At 41.9% G+C, this 26,030-nt stretch overlaps 1 protein-coding gene and 1 pseudogene across 1 annotated transcript in view; both read right to left on the bottom strand.

Annotated features, from left to right (window-relative positions):
• The window catches only part of Appbp2 (amyloid beta precursor protein binding protein 2), a 40,435-nt gene extending 14,739 nt beyond the window's left edge, over positions 1-25,696 (bottom strand). Inside the window, 6 exon segments of the mRNA XM_050119574.1 lie at positions 662-801; positions 2,781-2,949; positions 9,068-9,191; positions 9,839-9,990; positions 11,592-11,680; positions 25,294-25,696. Of these exon segments, the coding sequence (XP_049975531.1) occupies positions 662-801; positions 2,781-2,949; positions 9,068-9,191; positions 9,839-9,990; positions 11,592-11,680; positions 25,294-25,431 (812 nt within the window). The 5' untranslated portion in view covers positions 25,432-25,696.
• LOC126486981 (40S ribosomal protein S28-like) lies at positions 20,772-22,681 on the bottom strand (annotated as a pseudogene).
• Positions 25,697-26,030: the final 334 nt, after the last annotated feature.

Here is a 26,030-nt window from a genome sequence, read left to right as displayed (position 1 = left end):
AAAAAAAAAAAAAAAAAAAAAAAAAAAAAAAAGAAACGACTCAGATAAAAGCAACCAAAATGGAATACTCAAGTTTGAGTAACTTCGATACAAAGAACATATATTAAAGTTCATCAGTGCTTTATTTCAAGGCTTTTGTATACTAAAGCTAACTTTGAGGTACTAATAAATAGCCTCAAAGAATTCTTATACTTATTTACAAAAAAAGAAACTAGAGAAAAATCAAAGGCAGTCTATCAGGTCCAGTATAACAAGCTTTCTCACTGAGAAATGCAATGCAGAAGGAAGGTAAATCCTACAGAAGACAGCCTCGCTCTAGGTGTACGGGTCCACACGATTTCCAATGAGAAACTGAGGTTACTACACAGCTTTAAGGAAGACAAAAATTCAAGCATCAAATATTACTGTGATGTGTACTTCAGTGAGCTCAAACAATTATTTTTACAGGTTTCTTTGATAATGAAAAACTTATGAGGCAGTTTTTTATTTGTTTTTTGAGATAGGGTCTTTCTATGTAGCCCTGGCTGTCCTGGATCTTGCTATGTAGTCCAGGTTAACCTCAGACACTCACCTGCCTCTGCTTCCCAAGTGCTAGGATTAAGCTATGGGACAGTTTTGATTAGAAACTAAGCACAGAAACTCAGAACACAGATCTAGTCAGTTATCAAAGACTGCTGTTAAAAACATTTTATTTTTAGACATCATATTCACCTTAGAAGCTTGTCTTAAAACATCCACCACAACTTTGACTGGCAAGCCTGCTGTAATTTCCTTCATTGCCTCAACGCACCACTTATACGCCTTTGAAAAAATTGAGAAGAGAAAAGAACTGAAACAAAGTGACAAACTAAATGACAAGTGTTTAATGAAATTATTGTAAATTTTCCTACAAGATTTAAAATACTTAAACACACACAAGAATATTTATAATTGAAATTTTCTGAGGTGATCTTTTGAAAGTGCTGAGTTGATCACACTATTTCTACTCTTATCTCTATATCTTCCTCAAGCAAAGTGTGGTGGTGCACACCTGTCATTCCAGAGTCAGCGAGGCCACGGTAGCAGGAGTTTCCTGAGCTCAGTGAGCTGGAGGTGAACCTATATATGAATCCTATATCAAAACACTCCTATAGTTTTTATAAATTAAAGTATTATAGATGGGATATATGTTCAGGAAATGAGGCCTGCTCTATATTCTATGTTCCAGAAGCCATTACTGCATACAGCAGCTCCCTGACCCTGCCTTAGCAAACATTCCCCTTCTTCCAGCCCCTCAATGAACTAAGTATATTTTAAGGCTTCAGTCCTAGACTAGCTTTCACACAGTTTCCTTTCCCTTCTGTAACATTTCAGCTCCTCCCTCCACCCATTTTTCTATCTGTGACAGGATTCACTATAACCTTGGTTGGCTTAGAGCTCACTATGTAGACCAGGCTGGCCTCAAACTGAGAGACATCCAACTGCCTCTGTCTCAGTTGTTAGGATTAAAGGTGCACATCATTATACCCAGTTATAATTTTCCCTATTAATTATGTGTTTAGTTGAGAGTGCCTACTTTATACTGGATATTACAAGCACTTCATGTTCATTGATACATTTAACTGATAACACAGCACATGGTATGTCTATTATTGTGGAAAAGAAAGTTACAGAGGTCAAGTGCAGGCAATGAGCTAGCATCTATGTAATATGAAGCAAAACAAACAAAAATGACCTTTTCCTAGTGATTAGCAGAAGGCAAAAAAAGCAAAGTAAGTTACCCTGGATAGTGACAACTGCTATTATATAAAGAAAGAAGACAGCAAGATAACCCATTTTGGTAAGTTCTGAGCTTAACTGAGAGGTCCTGCCTCAAGCTGGAATAGTGATTGAGATTCCCAGTATCATTCTTGAACTTCTGCACACATGCATACAAATGTATACATGCACCTGCCAACATACATGGTCTCACAAGCATGTGAATAGATATATGCATATTTATGCATACTACACACGCATACATATGAAAAAGGGCTGGAATGATGGCTCAGTGGTTAAGAGTAGCTGCTGGCCTTACAAAGGACCCACATTCTATTTCCAGCGTCCACACTAGATTGCTTACAACCACCCGTAGTAACTGGAGCCCAATACCCTCTTCTAGCCTCCTCTGTACTCATGTACACACGGCAACACACAGACATACATGAAACACAATCAAAAATAAATCTGTTTACATTTAACAAATTTAATAAATCTATTTTTAGATTAAAGGCGCACCGTCTTTAATCCCAGCACTCAGGAGGCAGACACAGATGAATCTCTGTGAGTTCAAGGCCAGCCTGGTCTACAGAGAGAGTTCCAGAACATCCAGGGCTAGAGAGAGAAACCCTGTCTCAAACAAACAAACAAACAAACCCAAAAAGCAAATGAAGTATTTTTCCATTCTGCAATGAAACCTACGACAGGGACAGGAACCTAGCATGTGAAAGCTGTGAGTGGTGGTGCTCGCCTGCCTGCCATCTGAGCAGCATTGACCTCAGCACTCAGGAGCCCGAGCCTCAGGCTACCAAGTCTTGTCTTATCCAAAACAAAAAACAAAAACCCTGAGGACCACCCAATACCTGAAATGTAACTCAGAAGACAGGTAAGAGAACTGGCTTATCCTGTTCCAATGGGAGCTACCTTGAAACAGTGTGGCACAGGTCGGCAATCCCAGCACTTGATAGGGTGAAAGAGGAAGACCACAAATTTAAAGGCAGCTTAGGCCAAAGACCTTGTCTCAAAACAGCAAGCCAACTCACCTCATCATAGTGGCTTTTTGCAAATAGAAGTGCACATAGTTCTCCATAGAGAGCAGCTCTGTTTGCTTGCTGGCCATGCTTTGTTAACTTATCCATGTATGTCTGAGCTAATTTGAATGTTTCTTCACCTAGATGATATTTGCAATTTCCATTTCGCACATGAAGCAACCTGAAAAAGACAAAAAAGCTTTTACTTTTGGTACTTCCAGCATAGCGACCCTGATAACTTTTTGTTGTTGTTGTTTTTCAGGACAGGGTTTCTCTGTGTAGCTTTGGAGCCTGTCCTAGAACTTGCTCTGTAGACCAGGCTAGCCCTGAACTCACAGCCTCCCAGCATGAGCCACCACCACCTGGTCCCTGAAAACCTCTTAAAATAATGGTGCAGCTGGGCTGGAGAGATGGCTCAGTGGTTAAGAGCATTGCCTGCTCTTCCAAAGGTCCTGAGTTCAATTCCCAGCAACCGCATGGTGGCTCACAACCATCTGTAATAAGGTCTGGTGCCCTCTTCTGGCCTGCAGGCATACACCCAGATAGACTATTGTATACATAACAAATCAATCAATAAATATTTAAAAAATAAAAAATAAAAAAAAAAATAATGGTGCAGCACCTAAATGACAAGACAGTGGACACAAGAAATGAGGCTGCACTAGAAAGAACTGTTCTATCTACAGCACTGCTGATAATGCTGAGAGCTTCTTGTGATGAATCTCGTCGATTCACGCTGTTCTCTAAATATTCATATATTTTGTGTATTCAGCGTGTGTTAAACAACAACAACAAAAAGAATCCTTCTTGCTCCAAATTCAAATACAATGCAGAAAATAGTGAAGAAAATAAAAAACAATCTGACACATTACACCTACCATTACCGTTCTTTCTCAGTTTCATCAGTTTTTGGATGTCTGTGTATCACTTCATCAGCTGCCACTGCTCTCATTCGTGCTGCTTCCTAAGTGTTCATTTTAGCTTACTGTACCACTAAGGTAAGTTCAATGACACAACGGTAATACCTATTTGTCCTATACCCTCTGTGGCTGAAAATCCTGAGCACACCACACAAAAAAATGTTTAACCTGCTAACAACCTAATGAGTACGCAAGTGTATCAACATAAAGGCCGCAGTAGACTATACATCTACAGACTATAGGACAAATACTTATCTGTTATAGTGCTGGCTGAACGCAATGTCTATTTACAAGGCCACTACATTCTGAAAATGCTTAGAACCCAGAGGCGATAAAGCATAAAAGACATTTAAAAGAAAACAAAGCAGGGCATTAATATCAGTACTCTAGAGGCAGAGCTAGGTCTAAATAATGAAACTGTCAAAACCATGTGAGAAGCAGGCACAGCTAGGTGGTAGAGGCCCTCCATACCTAATAATGTGTAAGGCCCTAAATTCAGTCCCTAGCACTGGAGAAGAGAAAGGAATGGAGGGAAGGAGAATTAATCTCGATATCCTAGATGGTGGGTGGAATAACTATATTTCTGAGCAGGGCAGTCAAGGTTGAGCAGAATATGAACTTAAGAGTAAAGCATCTACAGATAAAAATATTTAATCCCAGCACTTGGGAGGCAGAGGCAGGCGGATCTCTGTGAGTTCGAGACCAGCCTGGTCTACAAGAGCTAGTTCCAGGACAGGCACCAAAACTACAGAGAACCCCTGTCTCGAAAAACCAAAAAAATAAAATAAAGTAAAAATAAAAAGAAAGAAAAAAACAAATCAACAGATCAACAGATCAGAATGAGTCTGAGGCCATATTGGGTACCATAGAAAGACCTTGTATACAAATACAAAATAACAACAGGGCTGAGGATTGTAGTGATATTTTGTTTGTAATCTAACAAATAAAGCCTGCCTGAAGATGAGAGTACAGAGCTAAACTACTAGGAAACAGAGGCCAGGCAGTGGTGGCACACACCTTTAATCTCAGCACTCCCAGAGGCAGAAAGATCTCTGAGTTCAAGGCCACCCACCTCCACTACTAAAGATTGATCCAGTCTCAGAGAGAGAGCCAGGTAGTGGTGGCTCACACTTTTAATCTCAGTATGTGGGAGTCATATACCTTTGATCCCAGCACTAGGGAGGTGGAGACAAGGAGGAATACTACTGGACTGAGAGAGGAATATAATATAGGAAGAAACAGGAGCTGGAGGAATTCAGTTTGAGGATTCGGCCAGAGAGGCAGTCTGAGGTTCATAGAGAGAGCTTTCAGTTTGGGGATTCACGGAGACAGGATTACCCCTTTGGTTTGAGCACTGGCAGAGGTAAGAACTCTCTAGTGGTTGCCGCTCTGCTTCTCTGATCCTTCAGCTTTCACCCCTGATAGCTGACTCCTGGTTTTTATTATTAAGAACAATTAGAATTCATGCTACAGAGCATGTGGCTCAGCTGGTAGTATGCCTATTTAGCATGCATGATACTGATGTGGGATGTCTCTCTGTATGTTGTGGATATGTTATTACCATTGGTTAATAAATAAGTTTGTTTTGGCCAACAGCCAGGCAGAATAGAGTCTGGTGGGAAATTCAGAGATACAGGGAGAAAAGGGGAAGTCAAGGAGACACCAACGGCTGCTGGAGAAGCAAGATGTGATGTAACAAGCCACAAGCATCATGGTAAAATACAGAATAGTAGAAATGGATTGATTTAAGTTGTAAGAGATAGTTAATAGATAGAGCTAATAGGTGCAACAGTTTGTAATTAATATTAAACCTTAGAGTGACTATTCAGGAACTGGTGGGCTGGAGAGAAACCTCCAATTACACAAAACCCTAGGTTCAAACCACATAAACTAGACACGGTGGTGTGATCTGCCATCCCAGCATTTGGACAGTGGAGTCATGAGGATCAGATGTTAAAGGTAATTCTCAGCTGCACAGGCGGTTCAAAGATGGCCTGGTATACATGAGACTCTCTCGAGTGAAAGGCAATCAGGAGTTGCCAATGCCCTTTATTTACCATGAGTACTCCAGGAGGAAGATCATTTCTGGCCATTACTTTGTAACTGGCACATGCAGAGATGATAGACTATTTAATGCCAGAAAGGCACTGCCTGGTGCTTCCTCCAGTCCCATTGGTGGTCTGTTCAAACATACACTATGGATACTCTGTGTATCCATCCTGAAAGTAAGCAGGATGGAAGAGCCAAGGAACTTCTGGTGCATTTCACAGGTCTGAGCAAAGGGTGTGTTGCCAAGGTTCCCACTTGCACTTTCACAATTAACAATGTGAAATCACACCTCCCTTATCAACTACTACCGCAAAAAGTAACTGGGTTTATTTTTGTTGTTGTTGGTTGGTTAATTTTTTTTTTTTTTTGAGACAGGGTCTCTACATAGTCCCGGCAGTTCTAGAATTCACAGAGACCCTCCTGCCTCTGCATCTCAGGTGCTGAGATTAAAGGTATATGCCATCATGCTGGGCTAAAAAGCAACTATTGTTTACCATGTCAAACTATGTTAAGTTTCAAATGAGAAAAAAGCAAACATAGAAGTCATTCAGTCATTCAGTTTATAAATATATTTATTGCAAGACAGAAGAGCTGGACTGACGAGATGGCTCAAAGGGCAAAGGCAGTGATGCATGTGAAACCCGATGACCTGAGATTGGTCCCCAGGTTTTAGTGAAACAAGAAAATAGAATCCTAAAAGTTGTCCTCTGACTCCCACACAAGGGGCAGGGCATATGTGAGCCTATGTGTACATTCACGTGCACCTGCACACCACAGAGTCAAAACAAAATGAAAATTGGCTAGAGAGATGTCTCAGTGGAGGTGTTTGCCATGAAACCTAAGGGCCAGAGTTTGGATTCCCCAGAACCTACCTATATAATAAGGGGGTAGGCTTGGTGGCAGTCTGTAATTCCAGTTCTTGGGAGGGAGAGACAGGGGATTCCTGGAGCAAACTCAATAGCTAGATGGGACCTTACCTCAGCAAATAAAGTGGAAAAGCAGTCAGGGAAGACTTGATGTCAACTACATGACTCGACATAGATTCACATATGTGTCTACCCATGTGCACATACACATGAATATGTACACAAACACACCACAAACAAATACAAATTTTTAAAAGATTTATTTATTTATTATGTATACAGGGTTCTGCCTGCATGTGTAACTGCAGGCCAGAAGAGGGCACTAGATCTCATTACAGGTGATTGTGAGCCACCATCTGGGTGCTGGAAATTGATCTTAACCTCTGAGACATAGCTCCAGCCCCACAAACAATTTGTAAAGAGACTAAGGGTGTGTGTGTGTGTGTGTGTGTGTGTGTGTGTGTGTGTGTGTGTGTGTGTGTGTGTGTGTGTGTGTGTGTGTGTGTGTGTGTAATCTCAGCACTTGGGAGGCAGAGGCTAGTTTGGTCTACAAGAGCTAGTTCAAAGACAGGCTCTAAAACTACAGAGAAACCCTGTCTCGAAAAACCAAAAATAAAATAAAGAAATAAAAAGAGTAAGCAAATTACTAGACAGATGAGACAAAAACAAATTATATAATACCAGCTGTTGAGAAGGCTCAGAGGGTAAAAGTGGCCTAACAACCTGAGTTCAATACCTATGGCCCAAATGCCGGAGGGAGAAAACTGACTCCTGCAAGCTGTCCTTTCCTCCACATGAACACTGCTGCATGTACCTCAACTTCCTGCCCCCACTTCACCAAATACAAAAATAAATCTAATTTTTTTTTAAAAAATTAAGGGACTAAACTTGGTATGGTGGCACACACCTTTAACCCTAGCACTTGAGGGGCAGAGGCAAGCAGATCTCTGTGAGTTTATGACCAGCTTGGTCTCTTAGTGAGTTCTAGGACAGCCAGGATTATGTAAAAAGACCTAGCTCAAAACAAGCAAGCAAGCAAGCAAACAAACAAACAAAACTAAGGGACTGGAGAGATGGCTCAGCAATTAAGAGTGCTTACTACTCTTCCAGGACAGGCTCCAAAATTATACAGAGAAACCAAACTCTGTCTCAAAAACAAAACAAGAGTGCTTACTATCTTGCAGAAGACCTGTGTTCAATTCTTAGCACCCATATGGTGGCTCACAACCACCTGTAACTATAGTTTCAGGGGACCCCATGCCCACTTCTCACCTTTGCAGTCAATGTTCCTACATGCTACACATATATACACACAGGCAAAAACACTCATACACATAAAATTTAAACAAATCTAAAATTTTAAAATGATTTATAACTATAAATATATTATTTGTAATTAGTTATAAAAATAAATTATTAAAGGAATAAATACTGCCAGGTGGCAGTTGTGCACACCTTTCATCTCAGCACTCAGAAGGTAGAGGCAGTTGGATCTTTGTGAATTCAAGTCAATCTGGTGTACACAGAGTTCCAGGACAGCCAGAGCTACACACAGAGAAACCGTCTAGATAAACTAATCAAACAAGGACAGACAGACAGATAAAATGAATATGGAATGATATGAATGTGATGGCACACACCTTCAATCCCAGTACTCCGGTGACAAAAGACAAGCAGATCTCTGTGAGTTCCAGGTCAATCAGGGTCACATAGTGAGACAATGTCTTAAAACAGACACGGAGACAGACACACAGACACACATGCACACACGCATACACACACACAAATACAGAATGTGAGCATCTTAACTGTCAACTTAATTGGCTTAATAAATGCCTAGGTTACTTAATAAAGCAGAACCTCTGGGTTCCTAGAGACAGACCATGAGGACTGGGAACTAATCAATGGATTAATGAATGACATGACGGTGTTACGGGGACCTAGGTGGAAAAGGTAGGTAGGTCACCAGGAGCACATCCTTGGGGGCTACAACTTGTCCTGACTCTTTCTTTGCACTCCTGCTCCGACGTGCTTCTGTTACCACGTTTATCTGTGAGTGCAGAATGGGGTCAAGTTACCATGAACAACATGAACCCCTAAAATGTAAGCCAGAAGAAATCTTTTCTTCTTTAAGCTGATTCTGTCGGGTATTGAGTCAAAGTGAAAAGAACAGCACAGGCTGAAAGCGAACTGAGAAATGAGTCTCTCTCCTTACGTTTTCTAAGATCAGATAGCATTTTTTCTAAAGATCTAATATATTTTTATGGAAATAAAAGGTTCAAGTGCTTAGGACTCATGAACATTTTGGAGATGGAGACTGGACTACTGAAAACATGGCATAATTACCATCTAAGAGATTTAATCAATTGTTGGGAGTACACCCAGAATTCTGAGCCCAAACCACTAACACCAAGTACCCCTATAGCTAAGTACCACCTAATCATAGGATCTGCTCCAAGCTTACCTCACACAACACTCCACTGCTCGAAACCAGTGAAGCATCTCGTCATGTAGAGTACATAACTGAAGGCAAGACAGAAAAACCTTCTCAGCATCGCTGTACCAGCCTGCATCGGAAAGAAATCCACCTGAAGAGCAAGAAAATCAGTAATATTAAGTGACTCAGTAAACTTAAGCTACAATGACATGCTTATAACAAAACACCTAAATCAAACATTCCATATTAATATTAATTAATTAATAATATTAACATCTTACTTTTATATGTAAGTATATATATATAAATATAAAGGGATATATGTTTATATCCCTTCCCATAATATTTTAAAGTGGTTTCTGCTTATAAAGTATTTCCACAAAAAAATAAAAATACCTAATTTTGGAAAACAAGGCCCTAAAAAGATTTAAGTCTTATGTCACAGCATACGGTAAGCAGTTAAAGAATTTGGTGACAGCATGGCACAGCAGAAAGGCGTGCTTTGGGATCACAGAGACGGGATTCTAAACATAGCTCACTAAAAGTTATGAGCTGATCCACTTACTCAACTTCATTAAGTCTACTTCGGCATATGCAAATACTATTACTGTCACTGTGCTGGAATGCCACGAGAATTCAGGAAGACACCACTTACATGCTAAAGTTGAATAGGCCACGCCTAGGTATGACAATTGCTCACAATCTGCAGACTGTGGGAACTCTTGCAGGAACCCTTATTGTTAGGTTTAATTCAAGGCCATTACAGAATAAACACTCCTCTACTTTCCCATTACTCACCTAACACAAAGCCAACCTGGATGGCCTTCTCCTTTACTGCAGCATCTGACTCTGCTATGTAAGAGCACCGTCTACTGAATGAGTAGGCCAGGACAGAAGCAACTTTAACACCATGATCCATCAAAGCCTGAAAACAATGATGAAGCAAATGTCTGAAAGAGAAGAGAAAGGTGATTCTAGAGAGGCAATTGATTTTGCCCCTTTAGAGATAGCTGCTCCTCTATTAAATATGATACCATTGTTTTCTAAAACAAAACAAGGTAAGAGAGGCTACGTCTGTAACCTGATGGTACCTAAGGATGGAGCTAGCTTTAAAAATCACATATAGTGGCGCTGGAGAGATGGTTCAGTGGTTAAAAGTACTGGCTGTTCTTCCAGAGGTCCAGGGATCAATTTCCAGCAACCACATGGCAGCTCACAACTGTCTGTGACTCCAGTTCCAGAGGATCCAAAACCCTCACACAGAGACACATGCAAACAAAATACCAATGCATATGAAATAAATTTTAAAAATCACATATACTCCAAAAATAAGACAATGGGTCTGGGGAGATGGCTCAGCAATTGCCACACAAGCCTGACAACAAGTCTGCATCTTAGCATACACATAAAAGCTGGACACAGTAGTACAAGCATTAGAAATCCAGTGCAGCCCTACAGGAAGATGGGAGGCACAGATAAGAAACTTGCTAGAATTTCACAGGTCAGCTAGCCTGGCATATGTGACAGTGAACATTAAGAAAGACACTGGCATCCAGGTGTAGCGGCACATGCCTTTAATCCTAACACTTGGGAGGCAGAGGTAGCCAGCCTGGTCTACAGAATGAATGCCAGGATAGGCTCCAAAGCTACAAAGAGAAACCCTGTAAAGAAAAGAAAAGAGAAAGAGAAAGGAAGGAAGGAAGGAAGGAAGGAAGGAAGGAAGGAAGGAAGGAAGGAAGGAAGGAAGGAAGAGAGAGCAAGACCGAGATAGATATAGAGAATATCTCTCAGTAAGGTGTAAGGTAAAGAAAGACCAACATCTAAAGCCAGACTGGGCTACATGACACCCTGCCTTAAAACTATCAAACCCTTCACTAAGAGCTTTCTTTATGTGTATTTATAAAGTAAAAATATGTTCTTTGACCTTTTCCCGTCAAATAAAGTATAACTCTTATTTTTGTTATTCAAAGCTTTTCACTGAGTTATCGTCCCACTCCATGGAACTTGCTACCATAGTATTCCGTGGTCTTTTGTCTACTTATAAATTTTAATGGTGAAACCATTCTGCAAATGTCTATTACTGATGGCTGAACAAGCAAGTATACTTAATATCACTGAATTATATACTATTTTATCATTTTATGTGTATGATGAGTGTTTTGCCCGCATGTACACCTATTGTCCTTGAAGGCCAGAAGAGGATACAGTACCTCCGAAACTAGAGTTCCATATAGGCACTGTCCTATAGGTGCTAGGAATTGTATCTGGGTCCTCTGGGAGAGCAACCAGTCTTCTTAACCACCGAACCATCTCTCCAGCCCCTGAATCATACATTTTGAAATGGTATAAGTAGCAAATTTTATGGCATATGTTTTAGTAGTCTTTTTATTGGGGGGAGGGCTGTCTCCTCCTATCTGTAATTCAAGCCTCATGAAGCAGATGAAGGAAGATCAGAAGTTTAGCAAATTCAAGCCCATCTTGGGCCACATGAGACTCAGAAGGAAGGACAGACAAATGCGTGAAAGCCAATACACATACACACAAATTTTACCTTTTATCCAAAGCTCTCAAAACTTTAGCAAAAACTTCCAATTCACAGAATTCACTGCCCAGTTGACATAAGCGTCCCTGTTGGTAAAGCTGTAATAATAATAAGAAAAATAATTATTTTTAACGTTTTAATTTAATTTTCTGCTCTGTGATTTAGCAGCTATTGTTCCAGAACTATGCTGCCTGCCATGATGGTCATGGACTTTAACCCTCTAAAACTGTAAGCCCCAAATAAACTCTTCTCTAATTAAAAAAAAAACAGGATTTAATAGCAGATTTTAATGGCTGATTAAAATACACAGCATTATAAATACACAGCATTATCAGAAAAGAGGCTTGCATGAAAAAAATGCAATGAATAAATTTCTATAACTCATAAAAACTTTAACATTGCACATAATTGTTCAGAATTATTATTGTGAAATAGAATAGCACCTGGAATATTATAAATTACAAAGGTGTGGTATTTAGCTATATGTATCATACAGAAGCCCATTACTTAAGAAACTTAAGTGTTTTTTTTCTTTAACAAAACTGGATAATTTTAAGTTATCAAAATAACAGCAAAGCCAGTATCTAGAAGGCAGCTTTGTCAACATACTCCATTGGGCACCTTAGCCAATCTCAAATACTCAGCTTAGTTCTGCATATATTTCACAAGCACTAACAGTATATAATACATCTATCTAAAGATCCAGGACGACAGGATTCATATATTTCTGACTTGTTAGAACTGTTTTGTTGTTGTTTGATTTCGGTTTTTCCAGACAAGGTGTCTTCTGTGTATGTGTGTGTGTGTGTGTGTCCCTGGTGATCCTAGAACTTGTTCTATAGACTATGCTGGCCTCAAACTCAGAGATCTGCCTACCTCTGCATCCTGAATGCTGGGATTAAAGGTGTGTACCCCTACGACCCAGCAGGAACCGGTACTTTTTAAAGGAATAATTTAGGAGCTGGGTGGTGGTGGTACATACCCTTAACCCTAGCATTCAAGAGGCAGAGGCAGTTAGATCTGAGTTTGAGGCCAGCCTGGCCCACAGAGCAAGTTTCAGGATAGCCAGGGCTACACAGAGAAACTTTGTCAAAAACAAACAAACAAATAAAACAAGCAATCAAAAAAGAACAATTTAGGGATTGCCAAAACGGCTTTGTGAATAAAGGAGCTTTGCAGCTTAGCCTACAGACTGGAGCACAATCACAGGGATCCAAAGGGTGTAAGGACAGAACTGATTCCTCCAACTGTCTTCTGATCTCCACATACGTGCACAAATATAAAGTTTAATTAATTAAAAACATGTTTTTAAAAAACAAGTATGGCCAGGCAGTGGTGGCACACGCCTTTAATCTCAGCACTCTGGAGGCAAAATCAGGAGGATCTCTGTTAGTTCGGGGCCAGCCTGGTCTACAGAACTAGTTTCAGGACAGCTAAGGCTGTTACAAAGAGAAACCCTGACATGAAAAACCAAAAACAAATACAGAGAGGAGCTAGAGAGATGGCTCATCAGTTAAGAGACTGACTGCTCTTTAGGGGACCCAGGCTCAATTCCCAGCAATCACAGGGTGGCTCACAACTCCCTGTAACTCCAACTCCAGAGGGTACTACAAATTCTTCTGTCTTCCTTGAGCACCAGACAAACACATGGTACTCAGATACACAAGAAGTCAAGGAACTCATACTTAAATGAATGAAAATTTAAAAAGGAAACAAATTCAGTTTTATCATTTTTCCTGACCTCAATTTCACCAAATGCTTTTGAATGTATGTAAGTTATGACAGAAATTTTGCTATCTTAGTTCACTTTGTATTACAGCTACTTAACACTAACTCAACTGATGACAACATTGGTTGCAAAAAAGAGGAAGGCAGGTCACTCTGTGCAGGAAAACAAACTACAAACTCAGCATATTTTTGGGCATAAGATCATTAGTCACACAAAGGTCAGATTAAATTAGGTACACACACAGCTCAGTGATAGAAAGCTTACAGCATACACCAAGCCCTGGGTTCCATCTCTAACACGGGAGAGGAAAAAGTATAGATACCAATGGTTTCTGCAAAGTCAACAACTGCTGCCGAGAAGAGAGACTATACGCTCAGGAAGGCCAATAGAACTGTGATCTTCATGGGATGAAGATATTCAAATTAACATTAAAACCTAGTTCTTAAGGAATGAGCCGCTAATTTTGGAAATGGCTTTCTTTTTTAATTAATTAATTTATAAACTTTTATGTATATGGGTATTTCACACACCAGAAGAGGACACTGGATACCATGGAGACTACAGATATAGATGTTTGTGAGCCACCATGTGAGTGCTGGGAATTGAACTCAGGACCTCTGGAAGAACTCTTAACCACTGAGCTATTCCTACAGCCCCCAGAAATGCCCTTTCTGCTACAGAAAAATAAAAAGTTTTTGAGAATGTATGCAGTAAAATGCACTAGCATCAATAAGTTATACTTACGTGACAACTGGCCATTACAGAATAATACAAGAAAAATATAGCTGGGAATTCATAACCAAATTCCGGTTCGGGGGTAAAATAATGCAAAGCAGAACCAAAAATGTACTAACCAAGATATTTAGACAGTTCTCCAAAACACTAAGAAAAAAATCTTAACTTCCAAAGGCTCAGTGGGTAAAACCATGCCCATGCAAGCATTAGGACTTGAGTTTGAATCCCCAGTCTGCGATCGCAATGCTCCTATGGGGAAGAGGAAGGTAGAGACTGAACATCATACACAGTAGAAAAGCAAAAGGGGAAGGACTGACATCCAGGGTTATCCTTAGACCTTCACACACACAATGGCACATGTGCATGCACTTAACACACGTGCATGCATGTCATGTGCACACACACACTTTGTATACACACACATTATACATAAGTATGCCCTCCCAAATCCTTGCCAAAATGATTATCATTATCAACCTTAAGGCTTAGAATTTCTTTTATAAAATAGATAAAAATGAAACAAGTTATATAACCATTATGCCTGTTCTTGCCAGTCAAAGACAAATTCAGTTGCATGTGTTGTGCAGTTCATAATACCCCTTAACTAAAAATTGATATAACCTACTAAATGTAATTTGAAATAGAATTTAGAGGAGCTGCTTCCTTAAGTGTAGTTAGGAGACGCCTCTTTAGTTTCCCCTACCGCCCAGACCTGAATAATCACACAGAAACTATATTAATTACAACACTGCTTAGCCAATAGCTTACACATATTCCTGGCTATTATAGCTTAAATTAACCCATTTCTATTCATCTGTGTATTGGAATGAGGCTGTGGATTACTGGTAAGGTTCCAGCATGTCTCCTTCGGCAGCTACATGGTGTCTCCCTGACTCTGCCTACTCTCTCTATATATCTGTTTGGATTTCCAGCCTAAGCCATTGGCCAAAACAGCTTTATGCATTATCCAATAAAACCAACACTTATAGAGAAGGACGTCCCACATCACTTAAGATACAGTTTGAGCTGTGCAATGGTGGCGCATGCCTTTAATCCCAGTATTCAGGAGGCAGAGGCAAGCAGATCTCTGAGTTCCAAGTCAACCTGGTTTAACAGAGTGAGATCGGGACAGCCCAATCTACACAGAGAAATCCTGTCTCAAAAACAAAACAGCTTGACAACCTGCCCTGTCACAAACAACAGCTATTTTCTATACGGAGACATTTAACTTATCTAGATAAAATGGATTCACATTTAAATTACACAGTCCCATTCATGTTTGTTTCACCCTTAAGTATATCCCAAAATAAAGATTAATATTGTTGACAGGACAAAGGGGGGTTAGAGATTCCAACTAGAGATAAAGATAGTATCTAATTCCTAAATATTTAACACCTTTGTATTTTATTCAAATTATTTTGAGTATGTGAATGCAAGCACATTATGTGGATGAGCAAAACTTTCGGTAACCAGTCTCTCCTGCAGGTTTTTACCCACCAAGCTACCTCAACAACCCCCAATTTTTAAATGTTAAAAATTAAATCAGGGCTGAGGAGTCCCTCAGCAGTAAAGTGCTAGCCAATGTGCGTGAGGCCTGAGTTCTAACTCCAGACCCTGTGGGAAAAAAAGGCATAACATTAAGGGTTTGTAACCCAGTGCTGAAGGTCAGGACAGGCAGACCTCCTCAGCTTCACAGGCTAGCCCAGTCCATCTGGCCTGCTTAGGGAACTCCAGCCTATTGAAGAGACTGTCTCAACAAACAACAAAAATCCAAAGTTAAGAGTTTCTTAGCAAAGAACACTCAAGACAGACCTTTGGCCTCTACACTCTGTGCACAGACATGCAACCTGCACACAAGAACTCACACAAATCAGAATACTAAAAGTGACCTGGTAATAATGACTTTGTAACCATTATATCACAGGCAAAAGCAACAGAGATAAATGGTCACATAAAACTCTACAATGCAAAAGGCTTAGTGCCTTTTTAAGCGTAATCTCAGCACTCAAAAGGTTGAGGCAGGATTATTGCTAAATTCAAGGCTATTCAAAACTATTCAGCAGTTCTGGGTCAAGCTGGGCTACAGTGTAAAACCCTATCTCAAGAAACAAAACCAAAACAAAAATCTAAATGTTCATGAATATAAAATACTACAAAAATAAGTAAATGAAAACAACCTGTATCACTAATTAATAACTTTTTCCCATTTTTCTTTTGTTTTGAGAGACAAAGTTATCTGTGTGTAGCCCTGGCCATCCTCAAACTAACTCTGTAGACCAGGCTGGCCTCAAACTCATAGAAATCTGCCTGCCTTTGCCTCCTGAATGCTGGGATTAAAGGTGTGTGCCCACACCCAGCTCTACAGGTGTAATAGTTAGTTTCAAGATTGTCTAATAAGCCTGACAGGTGCAGCCTGAAAGCAGCAGGAGTCCACAGCTGAGCCCTACAGCCATGGTGATGGTGAGCCATCGGTGTTGGGGTGGGGGTTTCAGCCACTAGCAGAGCTAGGTGGCAGAGGCAGGCATTAGTTAGGGGACATGGGTGGAGGCATGGGAGCCATGAACATACTTGTTTCTTGACACTCAGAGTGAGAATGGGCTGACAGTGGAAAGGTAACTACAGTAGCAGCTGCCCTAAGCAGTGCTCCCGCTCAGCTCAGAAATCCAAGTAAGTGACACTGGCTCATCTGGAACCATGTACCAGGCACAACGGAACTCATCAATAAGGGTCTTTGGAACAAAAGGTTCAAGAATGAGTAGCTAATGATTATGTTCAAGATGCACCACTGCCATAGTATGAGGCCACGGCACTTTCTACCTCAGTGGGGAGAAGGTAGGATCTCAGGGTATCCAGAGATGTGTGCACTGCTCCACTGATTCCTTCTGTTTTCCTGCCCGCCTTTCACACAAGGTCTAGTACTTCTCTCATTGTTCTCTGCAAGCCTCTGGCCCCCCGCCACATCTCTCCTGTGGTCTCCAGAAAGATGAGCTGTACTTAAATTTGGTGCTGAACACATGGCTCAGACAGTGTAGTAGCCCACCATTTCGCCAAAGCTGAGCAGACCATATCTAGCACTGAGGTTAAGGTGCACACACCAGTTCTAAAGCTTGGCTACTTCAACTTCACTGGGTGCATCACTGTATCAGCCCCAGAAACTACCGACACTACTATCTCCCTAGGAAACCCAGTGTTTCCTGCATTTGTTTTTGGTACTGCTATTCTCTAGAGCTCATTTCTGGAGTCACTGATGAAACTTTGTCTATAAGCATGTGGTCAATAGGTTGAATACTGGGTGAACACTGCCCTCCCTCTCCTTGGACAGCTCATCTTCCCCAAGGACAGTGGGTGAATTAGTTCTTGAGAAGATGGTATTAGAAATACCCAGCAATAAATCTGTAAGATGAACCCCAATGACACAGATTCAAGTTCTCCACATCAAGCTCCTGTCTGCACAAAGGTGTTCAAATCTCAGATGCCACTTCTGGAGCTGGAACCCCTGGAGCCCACACCTGACTCAAGGCTCTCCTTGTTAGAGGCCTAGGTCCACAACTTCTTAGATGAAATGGAGTGTCTCAGAACCCAGCCCCTCAGCAAATGCTTGCTTCTCCAACCCCTTTCCAATTCCAGTTCTGGTGACTTACCATCCAACACTCAAGCAATGCAATGCTCATCCTTCCTCACTTGAGGTGTTGGGGGAATATGGATAGAACAAAACACAAAATAACTGCTAGCTTCATTATTCTCATTTTACAAACCCAGTCCAGCACGAACTGGCAGATGCCTGATGTCACTCCTACCCACACTTTTCCTCTGGGCTCTACTGGACTACCTTCCATATACATCTAGGAGTCCCAAATGGGGCTGGAAATGGGGAGTATCCCATTAAGCTCCTGCCCCAGCTAGACCCCAACAACAAAGGGCAGAGGCAAATTGAATTCTTAAAAAAAAAAAAAAAAGATTTATATACTATGTGTACAGTGTTCTGTCTGCAGGCATCCCTGCCTGCCAGAAGAGGGCACCAGATCTCATTACAGATGGTTGTGAGCCACCATATGGTTGCTAGGAACTGAACTCAGGACCTCTGGAAGAGCAATCTCTTAACCTCTGAACCATCTCTCCAGTCCCGAGGTAAATGAATTTTACCAGCCTCTAGGTCCTCCCTTAACAGTTTCAACTCTGCAGTGGACTTTTAAAGAGAATCTAACTAGATGTAGAGAGGAAAGAAATTAAGGGCAGAGGGATGGAAACACACCTTCTATCTACTTGGTTCCTTCTTTTCTCCCAAGGCCTCAATCTCTTCAGCCACCTTGTAGCCCTTGCAAATAGATTTTTTTTTTAAATAGAAGTTTACACTATCTAATCTGCCTCTTCACCAGATGTACCCTGTTTCTGGCCTTTTCTTTCAAGACTTCTTGACCTTCTTCTCACCCTAGAGGATCCAGGAGTAGGCAGCATCCCTGGTGTTTTAGTTTCCAAAGTAAGGCTTGCCTATGTATAGTTCCTACTGGATAAATTATTAGTCTAAAAAAAGAACTGCTCAATTAAGAGGGGATTTTTGAGACAAGGGGTGGACCACACCTTTGATCCTATTACTCAGAGGTAGAGGCTAGACTGGGATACAGAGTGAATTCCAGGACAGTCAGGGCTACACAGAGAAACCCTATCTCAACCACTCCCACAAAAAGAGGGAATTTTTGTTTTCTGTTGGTTTTTGAGACAAGGTTTCATGTAGCCCAGGTTGGCCTTGAACTCACTGTCTAGCTATTTGTGATCCTCTAGCCTCTTATCCAGCTGCTGAGATTCAGAGTCCTAGGGATTACAAGTGTGTACCACTCACTATAGCCAGTCTAATGATCAAGGTTTTTTGTTATTTGTCCCCCACCCCGAGACAGGGTTTCTCTATATAGCCCTGGCTATCCTGGAACTTGCTCTGCTGACCAGGCTGGTCTCAAACATGGAGATTCACCTGCCTGACTCCCAAGTGGTGGAATTAAAGGCGTGCCCCTATTTTCCAGCTCTCTTTGAGAATGTCACACAATGTATTTTGGTCATAGTCAATCTTGCCTTCCTCAATTCCTTCCAGATGCAGCTCCCTTCACCGCAGCACAAATTTGTTCCTTTTTAAAAGTGTGTGTGTGTGTGTGTGTGTGTGTGTGTGTGCGCGCATAAAGTTCAGCTTGTGTTACACATATTCTCTTGGTTGTAGGGCCATCCACTGGTGCTTGGATTGGTTTCCAAGCACATCCTTAAAGAAAATCAACTACTCTTCCTCTCCCAGTGGAGACAGGGGTGGGACTTCATGTCCACCTCCTCACCCCCATGCTGGTATTTCATTTAGCTTGAAGCAGGACTTGTGCATGCTGTCACAACTGCTGTTTCATTGTGACTACCTACAATCTCAGACTCTTACAGCCTTTTCAGTCCCTTACTCTACAATGAGCCATGAACCTTGTGGGGAGTCGGGTGGTATGAGCTGTGCAGTGCACAGTCTTATTCTCTGCACCCTGTACCTGTCCAGTTGTAGGGTCTCTTTGTTAACTACCATATGTGTGATTTAAGTAACTTTTTTTTAGGCAAAGTGCTAGTAGCTGGTAGAACAGCAACTTCACTTTTCTACTTAGGAGACTATGACAAAAATGGAAAAACTGAGAACAAATTCTGAATATGGTTGCTTTAATTTATAGATAAAAATAGGTGTTTCCTATTTTAACATCAGATCAAGGAAGATTCATTTCATAAAACCCAGAGCTCTCTGTACCTATTGTATCTCCATGGTTTTGATAGCAAATACCAAAATGCTACAACAATGAGCATTCTAGTTATTTTTCCTTATTTTTGGTGCTGGGGATCAAACCCTTGGTTTTACACATGTACTTTACCCCAGCCCCACTTTTATCAACTCAATATGTCTCTGAATATTGTAATAAGGCACCATGTTAGTTTGAAGAAAATAGTGGTGACCCCCATACACATCCCAGAACAATAAAAAAAAAAAAAACTATTCTCTGATCTACAAAATTAATCATCATCTATCAGAGACAAAAAACAATCCTAACTGATTTAGGAAGGTAGCTAAAGAAGTTTAAGAAGATAAATTAAATACTCTCCTCAAGAAATAATTTCAGTAGACTTCTGCAAAAGAACGGGAGTAAATAAAACTTGTTGAATTATGACAAATAACAGTGACAGATGCAGACATCCAACCCTTTTTAAACAGAGAAACACAAGATAAAAATATTACAACTCTCGTGTAAACATCTGGGTTTGAAGCTATACAAAAGTAGAAAATCTACATGGCTAAGAGAGACTCTTCTCCAAAAACAAGGTGAAGCAGGACATGGTGGCATATTCCTTTACTCAGGAGGCAGAAGCAGGCACATCTCTCTCTTGAGTCCCTGTCTGAAACAAACAACAAAAGGACCAAGGTACACAGCTCCTGAGAAATACTCAAGGTTAACCTCTGGCTTCCACATACACACCTGCACTGCACACAGTACAACCACACTCACAAAACCAAACAAATCGGGTATGAACCAAGAAATTCACAAAGTTCCCACAGAGACAAATGTAAGAGCATCCAGGTGTGTGTGTGTGTGGGGGGGGAGGGTAGTAACATTTCATATAGCAACCACTGAAATTCCAGACTAGGAAATTCTGTTCACAGGACAACACAACCCATTCCTTTAAAAAAAAAAAAAAAAAAAACAAAAGAAAAAGGCAAGAAATGAAAAGGAGGAGAAGGAAAAGAAGAAGAAGAAGGTGAATTTACAGCTAAAATAACACTTAACAGAGATATCTAGCCTGAGGAGATTGCTCAGTGGATAAAAGTACTTGTTGTCCAAGCAAGAGGACCTAAATTGGGCTGGAGAGATGGCTCAGAGGTTAAGAACACTGACTGTTCTTCCAGAGGACCTGAGTTCAATTACCAGCAACCACATGGTGGCTTACAACCACCTGTAATAAGATCTGGTACCCTCTTCTGGCCTGCAGGCATACATGGAGACAGAATGTTGTATACATAATAAATAAAATCTAAAAAAAAAAAAAAAGGACCTAAATTCAAGCACCCATCACTAATGTGATGCGAGAATAATTCCAGCACTAAGGGAGCATAGACAAGAGTACCACTAGAACTTGCTGGCTAACAGAAACTCTCTCAAGATAAGGCAGAGTGATAAAGTAGGGCCTACAATGTCTTCTCTGATCGTGGTAGACACATATGCAAGTGCACATACATTACACACCATTATACACTGTATACTTCCAACATTGGCACATGAAAGATTTTCCAGGACCACTGAAAAGAGCTGGGGCTGTAGCTCAGTTAATAGAGCACTTGGCAGCCCTGTGTGTGGTGGTGCAGAAGGATCAGAACAGGGTTATTCTTAACCACCCTGGACTACATGAGATTCTGTCTCCAAAAAAGAGAGCCATTAAGTAGTGGGATACAGGGTCTTGACTAAAACAAATAAACTGAAATTAGACACGCAATATATTAGAATGTTAGTTACTAAAACATCACAGATGAAGCCTAATCCTAGCACTCAGGAGACAGAGGCAGGTGGATTTCTGAGTTTGAGGCCAAAGGTCTATATAATGAGTTCCAGGACAGCCAGGGATACACAGAGAAACCAAAATCAAAGCCAGGCAGTGGTGGCAGACTCCTTTAATCCCAGCACTTGGAGGGCAAAGTCAGGTGGATCTCTGTGAGTTCAAGGCCAGCCTGGTCTACAAGAGCTAGTTCCAGCACAGGCTCCAAAGCTACATTGAAACCCTGTCTTGAAAAAAAAAAAAAAAAAAAAACAGAAAATAAAAAAAGAAAACCAAAACAATCAAAAAAGGATATGTTGATTTGTACTCCCACAAACATTGCAATAGTTTCTATCATTTAAAATTCTTTTTTTCTTTTAGGGTTTTATTTTTACTGGGTGTGTGAGATGCACAAGCTTCGGCTGTAGATACACAGAACACACAGAGGACAGTCTTGAGTGCTGTTCTTCAGGAACACTGATCACCTCAGCTATTTTTTGAGGAAGAGTCTTACACTGGCCTGAAGCTCACCCTAGGCTTGGCTGGCTGGCCAGTGAGTCTCAGGGAGCCTGCTTGCCTGTTTTGACAACTAAATTCAGGTCCTTATGCTTTTTATTCCAGGCTTTTGGTTTTAAACTTAGAAAAGTCTTCTCTGTGCCAAGATGGCAGGCACTGCAGTGTTGGCAAGAAGAGCAACCTTCACCTTTTGTATATATTTTTTCAAAACAATACAAATGTTTTATTTAATAGTTGCAGGTCATCATGGGCCAAGTGGTGGACACTCAGGACCCAGCAGGAAGGTCAACACAACCTCCGAGCCTCCTTTTCTGACTCCATTAGGGAGAGTAAGTGCATCTCCCTCTTGAACGGGACCTTTGACATTTAGGTGTCATCCATAAATTCCACATGTACCTGCATGCACTGTCCCTGTGAACTGGTCCTGCCCAGCATTTTGGTTACTCTAGCAAGCTTGAAGGGCTGTACGTGACTTGTGTCCATGTTAACGGCAATCAGGCAGAGAGAGTCCTTTGTATATTTTTATGTGATGCTTTTGTAATTTTTAAATTATCTTTAAAATTTCTGTAAACGATATATTCCAGTCATTTCTCGATGTAAGATGCAGACCCAATAATTCATTCTGTTAATTTTAATAGGTATACTTAAAAATTTAATCCACGGAGTTAATTTTGGTACATAATCTGATATAGTGGTCTAACTTACATAACAAACAGCCACTCATCTAAACAAAGTATCCCAAAAATCTTTTCCCATGATCTGAAATACAGTACTCTCTTAACGTCATTATGTAATGAAACTTCAAATTGTTTTAGTTTCTTTCTGGGCTTCTATTATACTCAATAACCAATCTCTCACTCTACTGTCATTGTGCCAATGTCATGGTATATTAAAATATGTAGCGTTTTAATATACCCAGCTATCTTAAAATGCACCTCTCCCAATCACAGAGAGAGAGAGAGAAAGAGAGAGAGAGAGACAGAGACAGAGAGACAGAGAGGGGGGGGCAATTTGAGCTGGGCAGTGGTGACACACACCTATAATCCCATTACTCAGGAGGCAGATGCAGGTAGACCTGGTCTACAAAGTGAGTTCCAGGACCGCCTGGGTTTTTACAGAGAAACCCTATCTCAAAAAAACAAAAATGAAAGAAAGGCAATTTTACTGAAAAGAAAAGCAACAGAGCCCAGGCGGTGGTTGCACGTGCCTTTAATCTCAGCACTGGAAGGCAGAAACAGGCAGATCTCTGTGAGTTCAAGGCCAGCCTGGTCAAAAAACCAAACAAACAAAAGGGAAGTGGGACTAGGCACAAGGTTAGTCCGGCAGGGCATTCAGTATCTTGATGATCTTGTCATTTTCAATGAGCACAATGATACCCATGCTTGATGTGGCATCCTGGGGGTCCACGGCATTCAGTATGGCTTAGGAAATGGTTTCAAACAGATGTACTAGATCCATGTTGGGTTCCTAGAGAGAATCAAACATCCTATACATTTGTTCAGAACAGGTACCACTGCTCCCAGCTCAGCACCAGGGTTCACATCAAGTATCTAACCATAAAATAGTACAGTGTACCCAAAAGAAGAAAACTGAACCCCATGAAGACCAGACACATGCCAAGAACACTAACTACTCACACTAATAATTTTCAAAGGAAAAGCTTTCCTTTTAGCGAAAACAAGAGACTAAAGTATTTCGACAGAATTCAAGTAGTAAAAGTATTCTTTCCTGGTTAGATTCCCAGTGATTGGCTCCAAAAGGTGTACACGTCTGCATACGATTTAATAAAACTGACAGAAACAGCACACACTGCAGCAGTTTTCCAGGTTTGAGAATAGCAGACTAATTTGTCCTTGGGATAAATGTAGCTTAAATGCATAAAATTAACATTAGTTACACACGAAAGTAAATCAGTGTATCAAAACCATTTGGAATGGAGGGAGGTTTTCTTCTAAATCCAAAAATTATACTACACGTTGTCAAAATGAATCTTCTCCAAATACTTAGGAGGGAAATGATTTTAAATGTTAGGAGCTGGTGCAAAGCAGCAGGATTTTATAGACTGCAGTATGTCAGTTGCTAATTCTGAAAAATATGTTCTCAAGCTGGAAAAAGCAGACAATCTCTCTAATAAAGCAAACGCCCTAAAACACTACACATACATAAACGCACGTACACATCTGCTAAATATCAAATTACACCACTGGAGACAACTTACTAATCAAGTAGTATTTAAAAATCTAAAAATAAAAATAAAATCTCTGCCGGTCATATTTGCAAAGGTGGCTACTGCAAACTGGAGTTCTCGCTGACTCAAAGCAGGAGTCAGTGAATGAATCCAGTGTTCACACTCAAATGTGGGGAGAGGAAAAGGGAGGCTCCGAGTTCCCAAAGTTCTCCTCCCTCTCAGAACACTGCAAAAATTGTCCACGTCTAAGGACACCTACCCTTGAAACTCCTTGAAGAGCAACTTGGAAGACTTTCAGTTCAGATTTTTGAGGGGGAGCGATTTAGAAACGCTGCAGAATTGCAATTTTCATATACGTGGGCATAATTTCTACTTCTTTCCTTCGGTGATTTTCACTGCGTCCTTTCTAAAGAGCCGGTCTACACTCCCCTATTAGTAAAATCCCTAACTCAACACCGAGTCTAAGCCGAAAAATCAAAACAAAACCTGAAACCACACAAAAAGCTTTCAAGAACATGCAAATGAAGCCCACAGACCGTTTCCAGTAATCCCTAAGTAAATCACTTCGTTTTGAGGGAAGAAAGGAAAAAATGGACAGAACTCCGACCAGCGGAGGAAAAAAATGAAAAGCAGTACGGGGGGGGGGGGACGAGTGCCGGGGAGAACTGGGGGAGGATCACAGCAAAAAAAAAAAAAAGTCCAGGCTGACACTAAAGAGGACAGGGCGGAGGATACCCCAGCGACAGGAGGACCGAGTGGGACCGGGCTGAGCCGAGCATTTTCCGTGGGCCTAACCAGGGCCTCTGAGAGGATGGCGGGCAGCACTCGCACAAGAACCCCCCGGATCGCACAGCTCGGGGGGCAGACGCGGGGACGGCGGGGTATCGGAAAGCCGCCACCGCAGTCGGTCTCCGAGGGGACCCTGCCTCGAGGGCTGTGGGCCCGGCCGCGGACGTGGAAGGGGGTGCGGCCCGGAGGCGGCGGCGGGGTCCGAGCGAGCAGGTCGGTCGTACCTTGTAGTAAACGTCGAACTGGATATTCTCCGGCAAGGAGCGGATGTCGCGACGCGAGCGGATGTAGTTGTCCACTACAGCGGAGATGGCGGTGTTGTAGAGCGTCTCGGGGATCCACTCGAGCTCCACGGCCGCCATCTTCCCTCGCTCCTCCTCCGCCTCCTCCCGCAGGCCCCCGCCTCCCTCCGTAGCGAACCCGTGTGCGGCCCCGGAGGCTTCCGAGGGGCGGCGACCACGCGAGCGCGCGCCTCACGGCCCCGGCCGCCCGGCCTCCGCGTGCGCGCGCGAACCGAGCACCGGCGACGACGGCAGCCGCGGGATACCGGGAAGACCGGGGCGAACGCTGTGCACTGCCGAACCCAGAGCCTCACATTCCGGGAAGGAGAGCAAACCCGGCTCCGTCCCGGCCCCGAGCTCTGCAGGGGCGGGGCTGCGTGTGCGGCGTCATGACGTCAGCGCGCGCCGACGCGCCCGGGAAGGAATGCGGCAGGCGGAAAACTTGGGAGAAAGAGCGGGGACCGCCTGAGGGGTGGCGGGTGCGAGTTCCCGAAGGGCGGATCCCCGGGGTGGCGGGGCCGGAGTTGTGAGTCTTTTCCACGGCGTTCTGTGGCTCTCCAGCACAGCCTTGTCTCACTGAGCTTTAGACGAGAGCCCTCCTGAACTTCTGGGAAAAGTGTAGAATTGATTTTTTTTCTTCACAGAAATGCACAGTTGGGCCAGGCGTGGTGCACGGCTTT

Source organism: Alexandromys fortis, unplaced genomic scaffold (assembly GCF_014885135.2).
Source record: "Alexandromys fortis isolate MF-2015 unplaced genomic scaffold, M_Fortis_MF-2015_v1.1 scaffold_173, whole genome shotgun sequence".
Taxonomy (NCBI): domain Eukaryota; kingdom Metazoa; phylum Chordata; class Mammalia; order Rodentia; family Cricetidae; genus Alexandromys; species Alexandromys fortis.
The sequence above is the reverse complement of the archived record's forward strand: the minus strand, read 5'-3'. Positions and strand labels throughout refer to the sequence as shown.